The following is a 23,598-nucleotide window of genomic DNA, read 5'->3' on the forward strand; positions in this document are numbered from 1 at the left end:
GCAGTGAAGAGCCTTGTGATTATAACAGTGACAATACAGTGCCCAGAAGTGTCACAGTGCCCCTTACCCTGCTGCTAATTCTTTCATTCATTTATTCATTCACCAGCTGCTGTAACCTGTGATAGTGAACAGGCTACAGTGAAGAAATCTATGTCGGTCACTGACCATAACAGTGACAGTGAAGAACAAATAATAAAAATTACTGACTGTGCCCCTGAAGTGTCTGTCACCCTTTTATTTCAGTTTTTCCATAAGTTACAAAAAAAAAAAAAAAAAAAAAAAAATATATATATATATATATATAATATTTTTTTTTTTTTTATATACTGGTCCCACCGTAAGCTTAGTTCTAGGGATTCAGGACAACGGTGACAGTTTGCCACTGTTTTCTTGTTTGTAGCGCAGTTCCATTTTGGTTGTTTGTTTCCAGATATTTGATACAGTGGACTGTGCAAATGAAAAATTTTATTTTTCATTTTCACAGACCACTGTTCCAAAAATCTGTCATACGCCAGTGGGGTGTAAATTCTCACTGCACCCCTTATTACATTCCTTGAGGGGTGTAGTTTCCAAAATGGGGTCACATATGGATATTTATTGTTTTGCGTTGGTCAGAACTGCTGTAATAATCAGCCACCCCTGTGCAAATCACCTAAAATGTACATGGTGCACTCTCCCTTCTGGGCCTTGTTGTGCGCCCCCAGAGCACTTTGCGCCCACATATGGGGTATCTCCGTACTCAGGAGAAATTGCATTACAAATTTTGAGGGCCTTTTTTCCCTTTTACCTCTTGTGAAAATGAAATGTATGGGGCAACACCAGCATGTCAGTGTAAAAACTTTTTTTTTACACTAACATGCTGGTGTAGACCCCAACTTCACCTTTTCATAAGGGGTTAAAGAAGAAAAAGCCCCGCAAAATTTGTAAGGCAATTTCTCCTGAGTACGGCGATACCCCATATGTGACCCTAAACTGTTGCCTTGAAATACGACAGGGCTCCAAAGTGAGAGAGCGCCATGCGCATTTGAGGCCTAAATTAGGGATTTGCATAGGGGTGGACATAGGGGTATTCTATGCCAATGATTCCAAAACAGGGTGCCTCCAGCTGTTGCAAAACTCCCAGCATGCCTGGACAGTCAATGGCTGTCCGGCAATACTGGGAGTTATTATTTTTCAACAGCTGGAGGCTCCGTTTTGGAAACAGTAGCGTACCAGACGTTTTTCATTTTTTGGGGGGAGGGGGGCTGTGTAGGGGTATGTGTATATGTAGTGTTTTTTACTTTTTATTTTAGGTTAGTGTTAGTGTTAGTGTTAGTGTTAGTGTTAGTGTAGTGTAGTGTAGTGTAGTGTTTTTAGGGTACAGTCACATGGGCAGAGGTTCACAGCAAGTTTGCCGCTGGAAGTTTGAGCTGCAGCGCAAAATTTGCGCCATCTCAAACTTGCATCACTCACTGTAAACCTCCGCCCATGTGAGTGTACCCTGTACATTCACATTGGGGGGAGGGGGCAAACATCCAGCTGTTGCAAACTCCGAACATGCCCTTTGGCTGTCCGTGCATGCTGGGAGTTGTAGTTTTGCAACAGCTGGAGGCACACTGGTTTGGAAACACTAAGTTAAGTAATAAAATTTCAAGTGTTTTGCAACCAAACTTAGTGTTTCCAAACCAGTGTGCCTCCAGCTGTTGCAAAACTACAACTCCCAGCATGCATGGTCTGTCAGTGCATGCTGGGAGTTATAGTTTTGCAACAATTGCAACAGCTGGAGGCACTGAGGTAGGAAACGGACAATGTTTCCCAACTAGTGTGCCTCCAGTTGTTGCAAAACTACAACTCCCAGCATGCCCAGACTGCCCAGGCATGCTGGAAGTTGTAGTTTGGCAATATCTGAAGGATCAGATGTTGCCGAACTACAACTTCCAGCATGCTTGGGCAGTCTGGGCATGCTGGGAGTTGTAGTTTTGCAACATCTGGAGGTCCACAGTTTGGAGACCACTGTATAATGATCTCCAATCTGTGCTCTTCCAGATGTTAGAGAACTACAACTCCCAGCATGCCTGGACAGACTGAGCATGCTGAGATTTGTAGTTTTGCAACATCTGGAAGAGCACAGATTGGAGACCATTATACAGTGGTCTCCAAACTGTGGACCTCCAGATGTTGCAAAACTACAACTCCCAGCATGCCCAGAAAGCCAAAGGCTGTCTGGGCATGCTGGGAGTTGCAGTTTTGAAACTCCCAGAGGCAGCAGTGAGATCGCTTTACGGCGATCTCACTGCTGCCAATGAAGATGCCGCACTGCTGCCGGAAACTCACCGCCGGGACCGCCTGGAGGACGTCGCTTTCGCCGGGACCGCTCGGGACACCGCTCGGACGGGTAAGTGACGCCGGAGGACGGGTCAGGGACACTTAGCAGAGCGGTGTGTGTCCCGATCCCCGTGATCGGGACTCGCACACCGCGCTGCTATCAGCTAGTCAGATTTGACTAGCTGATAGCAGCGATCGCTGGGGGGGGGTGGGGGATGAAACCCCCCGTGGTCACATGGTAAGATGGCTGGCTATCAGTGATAGCCACCATCTTACCGGGCGCTGCGGGATGCCGCGACTAGCGGCAAAAATGTTCATGACGTACCTGTATGTCATGGGTCGGGAACACCTTGCCACCCATGACGTACAGGTATGTCATAGGTCGGGAAGGGGTTAAGAGGTTAAACATTTTTTAATATATTTATGTACACACACACACACACACACACACACACACACACACACACACACATATATATATATATATATATATATATATATATATATATATATATACACACACATATATATATATACACACACACACACATATATACAGTCGGATGCAAAAGTTTTAAGCACCCCTAAGAATTTCCATGTCCATATTCGGGTCTGGGAACTGGGATGGCCATTCCAGAATGTTGTACTTGTTCTTCTGCATAAATGACAGAGTAGAATTTGAGCAGTGTTGGGTCATTTGTCTTTTCGAAATATCCAGCCCCGGCGGAATTTTACCTTTGTGACTGATTCCTCTTCGTTGTTCTCAAGTATCTGCTCATATTGAGTGGAATCCTTGCAACCCTCAACTTTAACAAGACTCCCAGTACCAGCACTGGCCACACAGCCCCACAGCATGATGGAACCTCCACCAAATTTTACTGTGGGTGGCGTTTGTCTTTAAATGCTATGTTGTTTTGACACGATGCATAACTCCTCTTGTTATGACCAAATCACTCCAAATTTGTTTCATCAGTCCACAGTAGCTTCTTCCAAAGTGAAGCTGGCTTATCTAAATGTGCATTTGCATGCCTCAAAATTAAATTACTGATCCAACGGCCCAATTATTTATAAATAAAAATCCTGGAAATTATCAGGAAGCCTAAACTTTTTCATATGAGAGAGAAAAAAAAACATTTATTTACAGAAGTAGAAGAAACAAGAGCTACATCGGTATGTGTGGGGGACTAGGTATAGGGACATATAGTTTTTTCCTATGGCCCCAGTTGTCTATAATTTTTTTCTTTTTCTTTATAAATGTTGCATTACCTATTTAAAGGCACATACCTGGCTGCAAAAATCCATAAAGCAGTATTCTAAATTGCAAAAGTTATTCTCTATTCACAGGCTAGAGGATAACAAGCTGATCAATGGAGATCCAAACGCTGGGACCCCCACTGATCCCAAGAATGGAGGAAAATTATCCCCTGAAGGAATGATCCATACATTAGGGGGACAATTCTCTACTGTACTTGTTATTAATGGGGGTCCTACGGCCGCTTCCCCACCAAAATTCCATCCTATGGATATGATATAACTTTTGGCATTGGAAATTCCAATTTACCTCTTTTTTTTTTTCTTCTTATTACCATGGGCAGCCTTCCACTATATGTGCAGTTTTCCCATCCCCCATTTCATATTTTTCCAAGGGAAACATCTGCATCCCTTAGATACTGCTATATTGTAATATAAAATGATTATGCACTGGACATGAACATGGGTGTGGACCTAGCTTAAAGGTTCTGAATGGACAAAAAAGGCAGAATGCCAATTCCTTTTTTTTTTTACATTTTTATTAATAGAAAATAGTATTATCTGATATAATGTGTTCATGGCTGTAGGCACTTTGCCAGAGGTTTCTAATGGAGGGGATCCAAAGACTGTTGTTTTTATTTTGGAGAAATAATTTTTGATGTGAATTTCTATGTTTTCAGGCGACTCCAGATCTTCTAAAGGGGCAGCAGCAACTTGCACATCAGACCAACGAGGAAACGGCAAAACAAATACTATTCAACTACTTAAAAGAAGGGTCAGTAAAGTTAACTAATCTCCTGTAATACATGAATCATTTTGTTGTTGGGTAATTTGGATTTAACTGCTCATGTTTTTACATTCCAGGCAGCTTTTTCCTCCATTTATTAGTATGTAAAATGTGTATATTAGAAGGAACAGATCATTAGACTCAAGTTTATTGCTAGACGGGCTCACACTATTCAACCTATTATATTATTTGTTTAGTTCTGCTTTATGATTATGCAAATTCAGTCTTGGAAATAAACTGGCTGCAGGTAAGGCTCTGTTCACATTTGTTTCAGGGGTCCAGTTTGGAGTCTGATTGGCAAAATATTTGATGGAAGGATATGCGCTGTGCATTATTTTTCTTCCCATCAAAACATAGTACAATGGTCCCTCAAGTTACAATGTTAATTTGTTCCAGGACTACCATTGTATGTTGAAAACATTGTATGTTGAGACCAGAACTCTATGGAAAACTAAATTGGTAATTTGTTCTGAAGCCTCAGAATGTCATCCAAAAAAAGAGAAAAAGTGAGGATTCAAGAAAAATAAGATAGATATCAAATACAGATAAAGCAAATCCTTACATATAAAAGATCTCCTTCACAATCCTGAACTGTCCATACAATGTCCCAGCTAACCTGGTACAGATGAAGAGTAGCACAGAACATGTAATACCTCCCTGTACTGAACAAAGGTGCTACCAGACAGGCAGTCAGTGCATACAGTTCAGTAATACTGGTGTTTAATCAGTAAAATGCCCACTATTGATTAGTTCTTCCAGCCATTGAAATGTTTCACAGATCTGGATTTCAAGTTACATAGGTCCAAAAAAGACCATTGTATGTTTAAACTATGGTATGTTGAGGCCATTGCAAGTTGAAAGACCACTGTATTCATCAAAACAAAGCAGGGCACAAGTATGAACAGCCAAACATGCCTGTACCCTAGAATGGACTGAATTTTACCCTAGAAATTTTAATTTAAACAATGCTTTATAGCATTTTGCTTTGTCATAGTAAATAAGGGATTCAGACCATAGACAGACATAGCATAAGATATGTGATAGGTGAGGTCCCACTTCTGTGACACCTGCCTATTGGAGAACACAATTTCCATAACCACAGCTGTAGCAGTCTAAAGACTTTTTGACTGTTGTATTTTACATGCCTTTTTAGCTAGATACTGCCAGGTCAGACCAGTTATAGATGATGCCGTATTTCCCAAATTTGATGCACGACTTATATTTCATCACAAAATTACCCCTTTTGTTTGTTGTCACTTTTCTGCTTTCCAGGAGCCACGATAATGACGATGCAACAAAGAGAAAAGTCAATTTGGTTTTTGAAAAAATCCAGACCCTAAAATCTCGGGCATCCAGCACAGTGCAGGTGAATCTTCCTGCTACTTCGCTTGAATAGTATTTACATGTTGCACACCTTGAGTTATAAACAGGTTTATATTGTTTTGCCTAATGACCTTTTTATTACTTTAAGTTTTCTTTCTGTTATATTGTAATTGTTGTGGTGCTTTACTTTTACGATGGCTGGTTTAATTTACTTACAACCTAACAAAGTACCGTACCCTTTAGTGCTGCAGAACAATAAGAAGAAAAGAGTGTTTGTTTATTATCCTCAATATCCTATCACATTAGTTGTTTTACTTCTTGATTAACGTCTAATTGGTTTATTTAGATAAATACTAACTCTACAGAAGTTTTCTTGGAGTTTGCATTTTTTTCCCTTTTTTTATTTTTTATTTTCCTACCCTGGCTCAGGAACACAACTGAAACCAGCTGAGCCTAGAAATCAAAAAGCAGAATGTAAGTGAAATACAAATGTTTGACTTCCTTAAGTATGGAAGCATTCATTTTTTTTTTTCTTTCTTAATCCAAATCTCATGACTGCCTAGCAGAGCAGATTAAATACAGAATTTGGAGGCACCTTTAGAACATGCAGACAGATGCATGTGCCCATAGCCACATGATTATGTACCCTTACAAGTAATGAACTGTGAATTTACAATTGTGCCATTGTTCCTGGGTGTGCCTTCTATATCTGAATGTGTTATAAGGGATTACTTGATGTGTATTTGCTTTCCTGACTTTCATTCTCTTTAATGTATGTTAGAGTTTACTTCTAGGATATCAGACTTGACTGATCTTTTATTTTGTAGCTTTGAGTGGGCAATCTAAAATGTAAACAGGATAATTAGCTTTTACCATGTCCCAATGGATGATAAAGGACACACCCTATAGTTATGGCACCTCAGGACATCTCAGTTAAATGGGTTTTACTACAATAATATTTATTTACAATATATGTAATGACACTTTGTTGATTCTTATAGTATCCTTAAAAGATTTAGGAGATTCATCATTCTTTTCAAATGTATGGCTTTTATATGCCAATTTTTTTTAACTTACTTTTGCTTACATGCGGCCTATTTATCAAATAGTCGCACGACCTTGATAAATAAATCATAAGTAAGTAAAACCCAGGAAACCCACTTAAAAAGCATTTTTTAAAGCAGAAAATGTTTCCCTTATGTTAATAGCAGAGTTCTTTATCTACCCTTTATTACCAGTAGCGTTGCTAGAGAGTGACGGGGAGGGGGGGCATACCACATCGGGTGACACCCTGACTGGCCTGCCTGGCACTAAATAGCTATCCCGCAACAACCCATCCACCCTACTCAGAAATTAAAAAATATTAAAAACATACTATGCTGCAACATGAATATCCGTACTCTGGAGGCTTTTTTGTTTAATCTTGAGCCCGCATTTTGTGACGGTTGGTGGAGCCTTTTTTCGCTGTGCTGAGGACAGAATTTGAGTCAGGAAGGAAGAATGCGCAGCATCATCAGGCACATAAAAAATAGTGAAGCCACAAAAAAAAAAGGCTTGGTACGTTACCCACCCCAAAATATGCATATGTAGAAGCTGTATTACTATGGATTTTTCTTTGTTTGTTTTTTGTGTGCTATTTTAGCGTTATTTACGTAGTCTGTAACAATTCTTACACAATTATTTTGTGCCTTATAGAGATGAGCGAACTTACAGTAAATTCGATTCGTCACGAACTTCTCGGCTCGGCAGTTGATGACTTTTCCTGCATAAATTAGTTCAGCCTTCAGGTGCTCCCGTGGGCTGGAAAAGGTGGATACAGTCCTAGGAGACTCTTTCCTAGGAATGTATCCACCTTTTCCAGCCCACCGGAGCACCTGAAGGCTGAACTAATTTACGCAGGATAAGTCATCAACTGCCGAGCCGAGAAGTTCGTGACGAATCGAATTTACTGTAAGTTCGCTCATCTCTAGTGCCTTATTCTATTTTAACACAACATTAATTTAAAAAATTAATTTCTATAATTAACATTAACATTAATGTAGTAGCTTTGTTTCATGATGCAGAACAAGAACAGTTGTTAAAGTGGGTGTTAATGTCCTTTTCTATGATGTCTGCACTTTCTGTAAGCCAGGTTGGACCTGGAATACATATGAGACTTTTAAATGGAGATGCAACTTTTTTTCTTCATAAGTAGCGACTATCGCATTTGATAAATACATGACCACTGCAAAGTTAAAAAAAAAAAAATTACTACTTGAGCAGATTTCAGAAATGTGATTTGGAATAAGCAAAAATCAAAAAGTCGCATGTATAGAAAACTTGCACGTACTTGCAAGTACGTGCAACTTTTTTACTCAAAAAAAAATCTACAACGGAGCTTGATAAATCTCCTTCGTTTCTTAGATATTGACATCTAATAAATAAATGGAATCTACTCTTTTCTCTGCCATGATACTACTGAATACCCCTATCATCTCCCACCGGGATTTCTGCATAATTTGTGCCCTCTTTTTTGTGCCCTCTAGCACTCTTGTGCCGCCAGAATCCACCCTGCTTCCCAGTTAATCTACTTCACATGATCACGTTTTACTGCTAAATATTGTGCTGCTTCCCCCATCTACTGCCTTCTTCACTTACTTCTTGTAGATTGTAAGCCGTTGTGGGCAGGGTGCTTAAACACCTATTTCATATGTACAGCGCTCTGAAAATAATGGTATTTTAAAATAGGTAAGTGTTAAAATGAAGGTTAAAGGTGTACATGGCAGCTTATATCCGTCTCAGTTGTTGTGATATTATTTTAAATGAAAATGCGGAGATGTTCACTTTATACAGCTTTGTTTTTAATAAACTACCGTATATACTCGAGTATAAGCCGACCCGAGTATAAGCCGAGACCCCTAATTTCAACCCAAAATCCCAGGAAAAGTTATTGACTCGAGTATAAGCCTAGTGTGGGAAATACATCATCCCCCCCCTGTCATCATCCAGACCCCCTCATTAACATCCTCATCATCATCACCGCCTGTCATCATCCAGACCCTCATCATCATCACCTGTCATCATCCCACACCCCCCCTTCATCATCCCCATGTCATCATCCCCACCCCCCTTCATCATCATCCCACACCCCCCCCTTCATCATCCCCACCCCCCTTCATCATCCCCTTGTCATCATCCCACACACCCCCCTTCATCATCCCACACCCCCCCTTCATCATCCCACACCCCCCCCTTCATCATCCTCTTGTCATCATCCGCCCGCAGTGGTCTTCAACCTGCGGACCTCCAGAGGTTTCAAAACTACAACTCCCAGCAAGGAGTTGCTGGGAGTTGTAGTTTTGAAACCTCCGGAGGTCCGCAGGTTGAAGACCACTGCGGCCTTCGACATCATCCAGCCCCCTCTCCCCCCCCTTTAGTTCTGTACAGTACTCACCTCCGCTCGGCGCTGGTCCGGTCCTGCAGGACTGTCCGGTGAGGAGGTGGTCCGGTGGGATAGTGGTTCCGGGCTGCTATCTTCACTGGGGGCGCCTCTTCTCCGCGCTTCCGGCCCAGAATAGAGGCGTTGCCTTGACAATGACGCAGAAGTACGTTGGCAATGAACGTACCTCTGCGTCGTTGTCAAGGCAACGTGACTATTCTGGGGCCGGGCCCGAAGCGCTTAGAAGAGGCCTCCCCGGTGAAGATAGCAGCCCGGAACCACTATCCCACCGGACCACCTCCTCTCCGGACAGTCCTGCAGCACCGGACCAGCTCCGAACGGAGGTGAGTACTGTACAGAACTAAAGGGGGTGAGGGGGCTGGATGATGTCGAAGGCCGCAGTGGTCTTCAACCTGCGGACCTCCGGAGGTTTCAAAACTACAACTCCCAGCAAGCCTGGACAGCCGATGGCTGCCCGGGCTTGCTGGGAGTTGTAGTTTTGAAACCTCTGGAGGTCCGCAGGTTGAAGACCACTGCGGATGGAGAGTTCACTCGCGTATAAGCCGAGGGGGTGTTTTCAGCACGAAAAATCGCGCTGAAAAACTCTGCTTATACTCGAGTATATACGGTACATGTGTTTTCCCTTGTGTTGTGATGTAAATGTAAATCTTGTGATGAATCTTTCCTTTTATTCTGGCATTACGTTATTCATGACAGCTATGCGAAATGTAAATCTATTGTAAGAAAAACATATTTTCCCTAGCATTTATGTACATAAAACTAAATTTGTTGGTCTATTCAGACTCCAGATCCAGCTGCAGAAATAAAGGTTTTGTCTGATCAGAAAAATGAACTTGAAAATAAGGTTGCCACCCTCCAGAGACAACTCGATGAACAGATTAAGGTACTAAACCATGTGTCCAGTGTTATAATAAATACTCATATTCTCCATGAAATTACTATTGGAGTAACTTTTTTTGTTAGAGCTTTCATTCATCGGTTAATCCTCATGAAAAACAAAAATACTAGCTGGGTGCTACCGTTTTTCTCTCCAATTGAATTCTCAATACACATAAACACCATCAACACTGATAGGACAGATTTCATTGGAACACACCCTACTGACAATGGGAATGGGGCCATCCACTTGTCAGTTTATTAATACATTTCCATACATTTACAGTTTCTGCACTGGTTTAGTCTATTCATTATGCCTTGGTGATGTTGGATCCATAGTAGCAAAATGTCACATGGCACCAAAATGTAATGTTTATCATGGGACATCACATTCCCCAGTCATACAGAGTCCTTTCTTTTCAACTGCAGCAGAAACAACTTTTGGGCCTGATCTATCTGATGTTGCACCACCACTTCTTTCTGTGAATCATATTATGAACATAATAATATTTCTGTGACTATATTATAAACAAAAAAATAACATCAAATATTTCCAGGGCTTCAGTACAAATGTGGCACAAATACAGCATCCAGACCCCAACCTTTTAAGGTGGAGGCCTAGGTGCTGGGTTCATCTCTAGAATGAACAGGGAGAGAACGGCTTAGGTAAGCCGCTTCTCTCCCTGTTTCTCTCCTTGCCAGGGCCAGACTGGGGATAAAAACCAGCCCTGGAAATAATTGCATACCAGCCCCATAGCACTGTGGCAGCCAGTGGCTGCAGCGTGAAGGCGTGATATTTTACATGGATATGGATAGATATATAGATATATATATAAAATAGGGATCGACCGATATAGATTTTTTTAGGGCCGACACCAATACTCTGTGGAGGTAGCGGCGACACCGCTGCAGATCATTGATTTAAAGCGGGCGCTTTAAATCAATGCACTGCAGCGGCTTTTGCGGTGGCAGAGACTGCCGCCACCCGCTTCTCTCCCCCTGCGGTCCTCCTGAGTCCTATCACCGGTGCGAGGGGCGGGGCATTATTGGATTATCGGCAAGGTAATTGCCGATACGATAACGTCCAAAATCGTGAATATCGGCCGATAATATCGGCCAAACCGATAATCTGTCGATCCCTAATATATATATAACTTTTTTTCACTTCTTACAAAAAATATAGATTGCACGAAACCAAAAAACATATTCACCCGGTGCCAAAGTCTCTAGACATCCATCATGGATACGTGGGGGGGGATTTATCAAAACTTGTCCAGAGGAATAGTTGCCCATAGCAACCAATCCGATCGCTTCTATCACCTTCCAGAGGCCTTTTAAATAATGAAAGAAGTGATCTGATTGTTCCTCTGGACAGGTTTTGTTAAACTTCCCCGGGGTATTTAGAACCTCTCCTTCCCCATTGGGTGGACTTTGTTCCTGGCTGTTCCTAGTTGCACAGCCACGAGCCGCAGTAGCCGTGAAACCTCAGCAATCTACTGCTGCTCGCAGCTGTGTAGGTCCTCCCTCTCTGCCCAGAGGAAGGCAACTAGGAACGGCCAGGAACAAAGTACCCCAAATGGGGAAGAAATTCTAAAGACGCCATCTCTGTGATGGAAGTCTAGAAACTTTGGCACCGGGTGAATGTTTTTTGTATCCTGCAATCTATACTTTTTGTAAGTTACTAAAAATTACTAAAGTGAGGACTTATACCCCTTCACTTCTGGGTTAATTGTACCTTATTCAATGGCTGTATTAACTCTTTAGTTATATTCTACTAATAAATTAATTTTTTTCTCCTATGACCCAAGAACCAGGAAAGCAACAGGGAAGAGAAGACTAAAACAAAGGCAAATCTTAAAGACTTTCAAGAGCAACTTGAACGCAGCATGGAGGAAAATTTAGTTCTTCGTGGGAAACTAGGGGAAAGTGAGAGAGAATTAAGAAAACATCTAGAAGAGTATGTTTAAGTTAAATCCTTTATTGTTTAACTGCATTCCTGATTTCATACTGCATTGGGTTTTTAGAATAATTCTTAGGTCAAGCAAATACGATAAAATGTGTAGTTCTTTTTCAGTTTTTTTTCATACTTTGACATAAGTAGCATGTTAGTATATTGTTTTGTTGTCTAACGTGATATGATGCATTTAGGAAGCATGGGGTAGATGTTGACATGTGTAAGGAATAGTTCTTTAGTCTCTAGCTAGTTTTTTTTCTTTGTGTTCATTTCTATTGTATTCTTCTCATAGGGGGAGATTTATCAAAACCAGTGCAAAGGAGAAGTTGCCCAGTTGCCCATAGCAACCAATCAGATCGCTTCTTTAATTTTGCAAAGGCCTTGTTAAAAATGAAAGAAGCGATCTGATTGGTTGCTATGGGCGACTGGGCGACTGGGCAACTTTTCCTCTGGACAGGTTTTGATAAATCTCCCCCATAGTGTCTTGAAAAAAATTTAAGCAAAGGATCTCTGAAACTTTCAGAGCATATAGCTATAACACAACTCAGTAGCGGTTGTTGACATTATTCAGATTTTCAAGTCTGTCATTCCCTATTACTTGCAGAATGTTGCTGTAGATTTTACTAATGGCAGTACAATACAAGCACAGATTATACACATGTCCATTGCAGTGTATCATGTGCAGAAGGTTTGTTATGCTATGTGTGTTCAACTTGGGCCACTTTCACAAGGCAGTATTTGGATATATTTTTTGCATCTGTATTTGTGAACCATAAACAGGAATGGAACATACACAGAGATAAGATGCAATGGAAAGATACTGCATCCCTTTCGTGTTTTGGATCCACTCCTGGTTTTAGTTTACAAATACTACCACAAAATACTAACCTAAATACATGTTAAAAGGGTATTCAGACATGTGCACACAGGCAAAAACCTTGCCTAGGTGCATAATTTCTTAGGCTGCTTTCACACTACTGTGTATTCACCCATTATTGTACATCCGTTATCTGTATTAACGGATAATTAAAAAACAGATGAAATAACGTGTGCTAATGGCTGAATAACATCCTTCAAAATAACGGGCATATTCATCTTTTAAGACCCTTTATAACATCCGTCATGTACCGTTATTTTACGGCCATTTTAACACCTCTGCCTACAGACTCCCGCAGCCGTGACTACTACTACTCCATCATGGAACAGACTTGTTACCAATGATGTGAGTAGTAGTTTCTCGGCTGTGGGAGCCTGATGGTGGCTGAGGAGGCCACATTAGTGTTTTTACTACTACTCCCATCATGGAACAGACTCTGTTCCATGATGGGGGTTGTAGTACAGAGGCTGAGGGATTGATCGCATCGGGTCTCACTTCTGAGATCCAATGCGATCAGAAGTTATTAAACGGGAGTGGGTGGCATGCTCGGCTCCACTGCGATGTACGGTGTATTTCTACTTTCATTTTTAAATTCCCCGCCAGGAGCCCTGAATGGCTGACACCAAGGAGCCCTATGGATAAGCACACTGGGGCCAATGATTTGTTATAAATATGCACGGGGGACATACATTTGGGGGGGGGGGTCAAAGTAGTAGTTTAAAAACTCTGCCGGGAGCCCTGAATGGCTCCTCGGTGCCGGCCATTCAGGCCTCCTGGCGGGGGATTTCAAAATGAAAGTTTACACAGTAGTATGTACATCGCAGGGAATCGCAGCTTGCCGCCTGCTCCCCTGCTTTTTAACTGCTGATCGCATCGGGTCTCAGAAGTGAGACCTGGTGCGATCAATCCCTTATCCCCTCTACTACTACCCCCACATTGAACATACTCTGTTCCATGATGGGGGTAGTAGTACAAACACTGATGTAGCCTCCCCAGCTGCGGGCAGACTCCCGCAGCTGGGGGAACTACTATTCCCATCATGGAAATGAGTGTGTTCCATGATGGGAGTAGTAGTTGTCCCTCAGCACTGCAGGAGTCTGCTGATGTCACCTCTTCTGAGCATGCTCAGAAGTAATAACGGATATTAAAACCCGTGTGCAAACGGATGACATTAAAGGGGTACTCTGGCCCTAATACATCTTATCCCCTATCCAAAACATAGGGAATAAGATGTCTGATCGTGGGGGTCCCACCGCTGGGGACCCCTGCAATCTGTCATTCAGTACCCACCTTTGCGAGCTCGCAAAGGTGGGTGCTGAATGACAGATTGCGGAGGTCCCCAACGGCAGTACCCCTGTGATCAGACATCTTATAAGATGTATTAGGGCCGGAGTACCCCTTTAAAATCTCATCCGTTTGCCATAGACTTCAGTGTTAAAATTTTAACGGCCATTATTCCACAGTTATTTTTGAAGGAAGTAAATATTGTGCATGTGACGTTTTTTATTCGGTCACAAATAACTTCCGTTATTCATAACGGGTGATAGCGGATATTAAAAATATCTCATAAACATAAATGGGATTTTGTAACCGCCGTTTTTTAAGGGTTTTCTAACGTTTATAACGGATCTTTTAACTGAGCAAACGTATAGTGTGAAAGCAGCCTATGTCATATGCAATGAATACATTCTTAAAATGAATGGATATTACAATAATGTATAGTAGATTAATAAAAATAATAAAGCCTCCAGTACAACATGTCGGTGTCCCAGAATATGTATGCATGAAGATAAATGGTTTACAAAAATGTAAATTATTTCAATTATTTATTTTACTAGGGGATAGGCAAAATGCCTTAAACTCCTACTACTATTTTTTGTTTACTACGAGGTGAACTGGGGTAAAAGTCTTTCTTCTCAACACTTATAGCTGTAATACAGCACTGTTGGTTAAGATTCCAGTTTTTAGGTTTACAGTCCAAAATGTCGACACATTTTTTTTAATACTTTTTTTTAAGGGAACCTGTCATGTAACATGTAATCTAATCTGCCAGAATCATATTATAGTGCAGGAGGAGCCGAGCAAATTGATGTATAGTTTTATGGCAAAAGATTCAGTGGAACTTTTAATTTACTTTTCTTAATCCCTACTAATCCTAGATTTAGGAGATTGTAGGCAGTCTTTATCAGTGGCGTGCAGTTATTTCTGTAGTTCACTTGTGCAGAGAAGGCTGTCAATCAATGATTTGGACCGCCCACTGGACTCCTAAGCCTAGAATGATTAGGGATTTAAGTAAAAAAATTACAAATGCTGCTGAATCTTTCCTTTTAAAATATATATCAAGCTATTCAACATATGCTATATCACAAGCTGCCTGTAGCTCACATAGAATGTTCCATGTGACAGCTTTCTGTTAATCCAACATGCAGTATAAGACCAGAAGAGGAACACTGATCTGAGAAATTACCATTGATTGAATTTATATAAAGATAACATTTTTTGTGATACTATTACATTACTTCAATAGCAGAATCTCTAACTACTGTGGGTTCAGGTTTAGATGACAGGATGCTTACTTAGATCTTATGTTTTTTAATGTCGCTCATCATCACTGTAATGGTAGTACAAAACCTGCGGGCACCTAAGGTTTTTTTTACAGTGAGATTTCATTACAATGTACAGTTCAGAATGTACTTTACATCCACACTTTGAAGCCCCCATGCTAAGCAGTTTTCTGATGTGGTCACCGGACACATGTGGGAACAAGTGTTTGTTTACTTGATGACTGCTTAATATTTCTCTTAACAGATTGTTTGAACTAAAGATGGAGCAAGAGCAGTATCAGACGGAGATCAGAGACTTGCAGGAGCAGCTGTCAGAAATGCATGATGAATTGGATGATGCAAAGCGATCTGTTGTTGATGATGGGGAGAGAGAAGCTTTGATACAGGTCAGTTCTAAGATCTTGCATCTAGGGCTAGGAAAATATCACTATGTGCTATTAACTTACAAAATGACTGCATTTTACATAACAATAAAAAAACAGACATATAGGGGGAGATATATCAAAATCTGTCCAGAGGAGAAATTACTGAGATGCCCATAGAAACTAATCAGATTGCTGCTTTTATTTGAAAAGGCCTCTGAAAAAGGAAAGAAGAAATCTGATTGGTTGTTATGGGCAACTCAGCAACCTTTCCTCTGGGCAGGGTTCCCCTCATAGTGTATATTATATGCTATTGTATGTCTTTGTGTTATAGCAGATTATGTAATATACACTTAAAATTCGTCTTTGTTATTTTAAATCATCAATTAATACATTTACTTCAGCTTCATCTGGTAGTTCTTATGAGACAATCCAATGTCAGTCCTTTGTCCTATCTGGTGGCATCATCAGGGCCGTTAGAAGGAATTTGGGGGCCCCAAGCAAAATGGACATGGAGCCCCCCCTTGACGTTCACGCACGTCACGCTCTAGGGCCGGCTTCAGGACGTAGTAACCCCCCACATTAGGTGCAGCAGAGTTCCCCCCCCCCACATTAGGTGCAGCAGAGTTCCCCCCCCCCCCACATATTAGGTGCAGCAGAGTCCCCCCCCCCCCGTCCCCCCCCCCCCACATTAGGCTGGCAGTGTTCCCCACAGACATACAGCCTCCAGCCATATACAGTGTATGTCTGAAGGCTGTATGCCTGTGTACTGCCCCACTTCAGTGCTCCCACCAGTGCTCCTCCCGTCCGGCCATAGCATTAGTTCCGGGACTGAAGAAGCGGTGGTCGGAACACCGAAGATGGCGTGCCGCTGGTCATTTACCAAGCTGGCCAGCACGCGTCTTCCTCCTCCTCCTCAATGCTCCGGTCTTCTGCGCCACCGTTGCTATGGGCGCACGCAAGGGACGTCAGTGACGTCCCGGCGTGCGCTATCACCCGGCAGCCCCTGTGTTTTAAAACTTAACGCGGGGCCGCAGAGAGTTAACGGGGGCATCCCTGTGTCCTGAAAACATCTTTCGGGACACAGTGATGTCCTTAATAGTGATGGGGGGGAATTGCCCCGTCACTACAGGAAGGGCAAGCACCGGCTCTGCTCGGGGCCCCTGGCCAGCTCGGGGCCCCAAGCAATTGCTTGGTTTGCCTGTCCTGTAGCGACGGGCCTGGGCATCATTAACCTGGTGTCAGCGCCACCTCATTCAGAGACTGTATGTCTTACTTTTTCTCCTGATGCCATTTTTTGTAAAATCAAGATTAAGCTGGGACTCCAGAGCGAACGCTTGCTCTGTAGTCCCCAATATACATGAGCTGCAGTTCTGGGGTTCCATCCTGCAGATAACTGAAAGATTTCTGTCTGTACACTACATAAGCAGCTAGCTCTAAATTAGTGGTGGGTTGAGGGTCTGGAAGGGCGGCTCTCAAATACATTAGGCCACAGAGCTTCACCTTGCTTTATTGTCCCACGTAACAAATGCTGATTTTACAAATGCTGGGCCACCAAAATTAAAAACCAGAAGGCAGCTCCTGAATTAGGGTTTCTGTCACCAGGCTTTTTTCTTCCCTCATATAGGGCAGCATAAAACAGTGACTGGATTTCTTTACTTCTTTTCTGTATCCTGCTAATAAATGTTAAGCAGATATAATATTTTTTATACTATGATCATAACATTTTATTTTCAATATATTTGTTTAATATGACTTTTTTTTAGGAACTTATGCTTATGAAACAGGGAGTTGAAGAACTGTTGTTGGCCAGGGAAGATCAAGAAGACCTGATAAAGAAGCGAGAACGTGAACTTACAGCATTAAAGGGAGCCCTGAAAGAAGAAGTATCTAGCCATGATCAAGAGATTGATAAGCTGAAAGAACAATATGAGAAAGAGCTAAAGAAGATGCGGGAGAGTCTGGAAGTGGCAGTCAAGGTAAATTATAATATGACTCCAGATACTCATGTGAAACGTGTAACCTCTACAGTTTACAGAGCCATATTAGTACTCAGAAACAATTTAGAATTTTGGCTTTGTCAACTAATATTTTACTTTAATATTCTTTTTATGGTAATACTACCAGCATGTAGACATTCTTCTCCCATAGACCCTAGTAGACTATTTATTTTCCTAAGCCGAACCTTTTTCTACCACACCGCTTTCACAGATCCTTGGCGTAATTTTCAAGGGTGTACTTCTCAAATATCAGATACTTTATTAAATCTTATCTTGTGTACCTCGAAATGCTTGGTATGTACAGTGCTTCTTCAAAAACATTGTGCAATAACTGGTTCTTACTCAGCCTTTCTGCTGAAATTGACTTTCATACACAACGTACTGGGGACCTGGAATCCAACATGGAAATGTCTTCTTTTAATATAAGGCTTGAGGTTCTGCTGGCGGTTGCTGAACAGGGAAGAAAAAACAGGCAATTTTCGGGGCACACACCGCAAATTTCAGAGAACCATGGATTAGATTATAGTTCTTTTATTACCATAGACAACGCGTTTTGGGAGCGGTCCGCTCTATATTTCAAGTCCTTCCCATTTCTTTTAATATCAAGGATAGTTGAAAGGTACATATTAGACTAAACCACCGTGAAATGCATGTAGAGGCATTTCCTAATTGTGACAGGTGAAAGCAGAGATTATATTGGGCTCTGTTATACTATCACAGGCTGTTCGCATGGATTTAAAGGGGTACTCCAGTGAAAAACAAAATGTTTCAGATCAGCTGGTGCCAGAAAGTTAAACAGATTTGTAAATTACTTCTATTTAAAATCTTACACCTTCCAGTACTTATCAGCTGCTTTATGCTCAAGAGAAGAATTTGTATTTCTTTCTGGAGTTGTTTTCAGTCTGACCACAGTGTTCTCTGCTGACACCTCTGTCTGTATCAGGAACTGTCCAGAGTACAATCAAATCCCCATAGTAAATCTCTCCTCTACTCTTCTGGACAGTTCCTGATATGGACAGAGGTGTCAGCAGAGAGCACTGTTTTTGCCTCAGACCGATTGCTAAATCTCAGTCCATATCTTCTAGTGATCTCGTGTTGCATGCTATATTAAAGCCTATAACTACATTCATGGATTTACTGGTTGTTACTAAAAATTATTGGACTTTATAGCATCACCGTTGTTATCGTATCCAAGGACAATTACCCTGTTTTATGTGTTTGAGAGATGGTGGAGATGCACAGACTTGACTGGTTTATATGGGGAAACTAGCTCCTGGCTGTCTTCACCAAATTCACGCGCTCTGCAGTTTCTCTGTCCGAGGTCAGTTCTGACTTTCCCTGAATTGGTGAAATTCTCTTTACATTGTTACCCCAACTTTTCTGTAGTATTCAGTGAAAGAAGACTTGGTTTTCATAACTCTCATAACTTTCCTCAACGATAAAGCTGAAATCAGAACCATGTTTGGAAAGCATCTGAGGGTCATCTGGGATGTTACTAATGGAGGGTCCTACCACAGGTGCCTTTCTTTTCCAAGATAGTTTGCCCAGATGATGGGCAATAATGCGTTGTGTCCAATAATGAAAATTGTCATATTTGTTTTATATTCTTTCTAGTCAGAAGGAATTTAGGAGAATTTCCACAACATAATTCCAGTTAATTAGTAAGTTAAAACAGTAACCAAGACTTGGTAGTTAGGTTTGTTTTACTTAGAGATTTGGTAATGGTTTTTAATGGCATACATTTTGAGGTAGTGGCAACATATAGTGCAGCCATATAGGTTGTCACCTTAGAATAATGTGGTCAGAAATGAGGAATGGTCTACTTACCTCTAGTCAGTATATATCAATATAGAACTGATGGCAAATAACTCTGTACCAGTTCTGCTGACACTTAAAAAATGGTAAATTTTCATGTTTAAGGTTGCCATAAGTGATGGGTTGTATGGCATGTATCACATAGGGAACCACATGAACCATAATTGGGTTTTCTTGCATGGCAGTAGTGCATAATCGCATGCTGATGCGCTTTAATTCTGGGATAGAGCTTGCATGGCAAACATGCTCATATGGCTCAAAGTGAATATGTTTCGGAGGATTAATCCAGTTTTTAAAGGGAAACTGACATTAAAGATGCTGTCCATTCTGCAGGCATCTTTTTATAAAGCAGGAGGTAAAGCTGAGTAGATAATATACTTCTGTGAGCTGGTGTCTAGGAGCCCACAAGGGGCATTGGCTTAAATGCTTAATCCACAGGAAAAAACAGCAAAAATCCTGAAAAGGTTCCAGTAAAATCCTTTATTACATGATGTATGAAATACAGACTGATATAAACTCTTAAAGGGGTACTCCGCTGCTTAGCGTTTGGAACAAACGCCTGTCATGCCCCCTCCCATAGACTTGCATTGAGGAGACGTGGCTATGACATCACAAGCTCCCGGCATCGGCTCCAGCGTTCGGAACAGTTTGTTCCAAATGCTGAGCAGCGGAGTACCCCTTTTAAGTCAAAAAGATTTTCAATTTTCTAGAAGCATTTCCTCTTATTCATAGTCTATGATTAAGAGCACTTGCAGCTAGAAATGGAGAATTGTGACCCAAGAGTTGTTATCCGTGTTATTTATACATCATGTAATAAAAGATGTGGATTTCAATGGAACCTTCCGAGGATTTTTGCAGTTTTTTCTTGTGAATTTTACATTAGCCACGCCCCTTGTAAGCTCCTTGACGTAAGCACAGTGAACACTTTTTTGGGATTTAGATTGACCTAAAGTTTTGTGGGAAAAGTTCCAGGATAACTTGTAATTTTTTCATGTTGATCTCTGCTTATTCTGGGCTAAGTAGTCGTGTAGGTGGTCCAACTCATTGACAACTCTCAATATGCACATTTATGCAGATAGTTGTCACACAGTGATTAAGACCTCCAACTAGTTAGTCCAGAATGAGCAGAGATTTACTTCAATAAAGAACAAATTATCCTGGAGCTATGCCCACAAAACTATATATTTTCAATTTGAAAGTGTAAAGATGTTGTGTATCTGGGTTTTTCCTTTTTTTCTAGCAGTCGTTCTATTAAAGTTGGTCCTCCACAAGTATGGACTGATCTGTAGAGCCCAGCAATGCAGTCTTAGACATCACACAACACTGCACCTTCCTAGAGGTTAGAAATCACATATTGTTGGCCCACAAAGGATTGTGCTACTAACAAATAAGTCCTTTCATTACAAAGGATGTGTAATCCCAGCCACTAAAACATTTGTAACATGTAACCTCTTTCTTATGCTTAATTATTTTTACATTTGTTGAATTAAGTTTTACACTGTTGATGTTGACTTTACAATTCTTCAATAATCCCAGTTAGTCTCTTTTAACTGTAGTCACTTTAATCTAAATGTTGGCCTTAGAATTTGTAAAAAGAACATTGTGTTACTGTGAAGTCTAATGAACTAATCTTTTCAGCCCTCTGTTTGAGGCTTTCTGGTCTTGACCTGATAATTCCCAGGAATGAGACCACATTCTAAACTTTCTAAGAAATAGAAGCATGTCAGCGTCCCAGGGCTGATTATCTGCCTTAGAAAGGGGCTTTGATTGCATTTTGTCCCTCACTATCGGCTTGTTTTATCTGTGTAGGGATTAGCCTGGCCTCTGATGGATGCTAATTAAATCACATTATTTTATTTGGCTGTGTCAGCAGCAGAAACAGTGATGTATGCCTTTAGAAATGGCAAAAGTATAATTTAGTGTTAAGGCTACAATGGTTTTAGAGAGAAACTGCTGCCAATCACATAGCCCTTACTCTTATAGCAAGCACCTATTGACCTTATAGCTTATATCTGTCTGTTTAATGAGAATTGGGTAACCCCATGATTGTGGTAGGTTTAACTTGTTCTGCTATAAAATGGGTTTGTCTGTTTAAAGGGGTACTCCAGGGAATTAAACCCATAGCTCATCCTTTCCCTCTCGCCAATCTATTTCATTGTCTAAATATTCCCCTCTTTAGTTGTCATTTACATGCATGAAGTGAGGGAATTACATCATCCAGCCATCCACTCTGTCCAAATCCCTCTCTGACAGCAGCCCCCACCCTCCTGAGAGAGGCAAACCATGTGGTTTCTGCCCTGCACTAATGAGTCATGCTCCCTTTAGTGCTGTGAACTGGGAGGTGTGTGTAGCCTTAACCAATCAGACATTGGGTCTCTCTATCTATCTATCTACATATATATTTCCCTGGAGTACCCCCTTAAGTTGTAAAATTGGCAGTTATTTAAATCATAGATAATATGGGATTACTCCTGGATTTGGGGATTTTTGCCATTCTTCTTCATATTCCTTATAAGCTCTTGTCAGGTTGGATAGGGACCATTGGTGGACAGGTCTCCCAAAAAAATATATTTGTTTGGGTTCAAGTGAGGAAGCTGTCCCTAAGCCACTCCTGTGCTGTCTTGGCCGTGTGCTTAGGCTCATTGTCTTGATGGAAGGTGAGCACTCTGGATCGCATTCTAATTAGGAATAGCTCTGTACTTTGCGCCTTTCAACTTTCCCTCAACCCCGATCTGACGTTGTGTCCCAGCCACTGAAACCCCCCCCCCCCCCCCCATAGCATGATGCTGCCACCACCATGCTTCACTGGCTGAGATGGGACACCACCGTAGCCAGTGAATGGCTGAGTGAACAGGTCCTGCACCGATCGCTTGTCTTGGTGGCAGGCTGAAGTTAAAAGCATCCAAGTGACCAGATTCTGAAGAACATGAGCTGCAGCAAGGGACTGAGGGTAGGTGTGTGTGTGTGTGTGTGTGTGTGTATATGTATGTGTGTGTGTATATATATATATATATATATATATATATATATATATATATATAAAATTCTCTCTATTATTCTACGGCCCCAGGAACATATTCTTTTTCTTCACAGCACCAGAATACACCTTTAATGGACCAAACTGAGTCTACTAGTTACTACATTTCCTGAATATATACTTTTTATTTTGCTGTTTTTATTTTTGCAGCACAGAGTCCTGCAATATTAAACAATACATTTGGAAAATGGATGGAACCTAGCCACTAGTAGACTATGTTTCCTCTGTTAAGCTGAATTTACTCACAACATATATGCAGCGTTATATGTTGGCAAACCATTTTTCCGGTATCCCAGTGTGTACTAAAGACCTACTTCCCAAGCCAGCATGAAACCAACATAATTAAAGAGCTTTTATTGTTTAAACTTGGTTTTGTTTATAGATGTTTCTAACTATTTGCAATCCTATAGCGACCACAGACTATGGTTTCTGGTTAGTAGTCACAGACAACCAAGTACCTGACCAATGGCTGCACATTTCTCTGTACAGCTGTTGAAGCCCTGTTTTAATAAAATCCCTCAATGACCATCTTAAAGTATACTTGTAAATATCAAGTTGTTAGCAAATCCAAATTGTATCCTTTTATATGTGGATGTTTTTTTACTACCTACTCTATAAGGGTGCGTTCACACTGAGCAATTCAAGAGGAATTCACGAGAAATAATTTCGGTCGGGAAATTGTTGCCTTCTCCATCAAGCAGAATTCAAGCAGAATTTCCATGCGGAAATGAAGAGGAATGAAGAAGGCGGCTATTCAATCTACTTTTCTTAATTCTGCTCGAAAACGATGTCTGGCAGAATGTTTTTTTTCTTACCATTGACTTCTATTGAATTCTGCTCGCGGATTCCGCTTGAAGAATGAACATGTTCTTTTTTCAAGCGGAGAGGAACTCTGCGTCGGAATTCTGCTAGCAGAATTTCCGTAGTGTGAACAGGACAGCAGAAATAACTTTAAAGTCAATGGGCAGAGGAGATGTGCATTCATTTGGAGTGGAGAATTAAAGAGGAA

The 23,598-nt window shown here is 41.2% G+C and overlaps 1 protein-coding gene across 7 annotated transcripts in view; it reads left to right on the top strand.

Moving 5' to 3' along the window:
• The window catches only part of CGNL1 (cingulin like 1), a 144,764-nt gene that overhangs the window by 58,284 nt on the left and 62,882 nt on the right, over nucleotides 1-23,598 (top strand). For all 7 annotated transcript variants that reach the window (XM_056572407.1, XM_056572409.1, XM_056572408.1 and 4 more), the window contains exons 3-8: nucleotides 4,236-4,330; nucleotides 5,615-5,708; nucleotides 9,886-9,987; nucleotides 11,789-11,937; nucleotides 15,620-15,761; nucleotides 17,504-17,716. In XM_056572407.1, the coding sequence (XP_056428382.1) occupies nucleotides 4,236-4,330; nucleotides 5,615-5,708; nucleotides 9,886-9,987; nucleotides 11,789-11,937; nucleotides 15,620-15,761; nucleotides 17,504-17,716 (795 nt within the window). The remainder of the gene's footprint in view (nucleotides 1-4,235; nucleotides 4,331-5,614; nucleotides 5,709-9,885; nucleotides 9,988-11,788; nucleotides 11,938-15,619; nucleotides 15,762-17,503; nucleotides 17,717-23,598) is intronic.

This window comes from Hyla sarda, chromosome 4 (genome assembly GCF_029499605.1).
Source record: "Hyla sarda isolate aHylSar1 chromosome 4, aHylSar1.hap1, whole genome shotgun sequence".
In the NCBI taxonomy this organism is placed as follows: Eukaryota; Metazoa; Chordata; class Amphibia; order Anura; family Hylidae; genus Hyla; species Hyla sarda.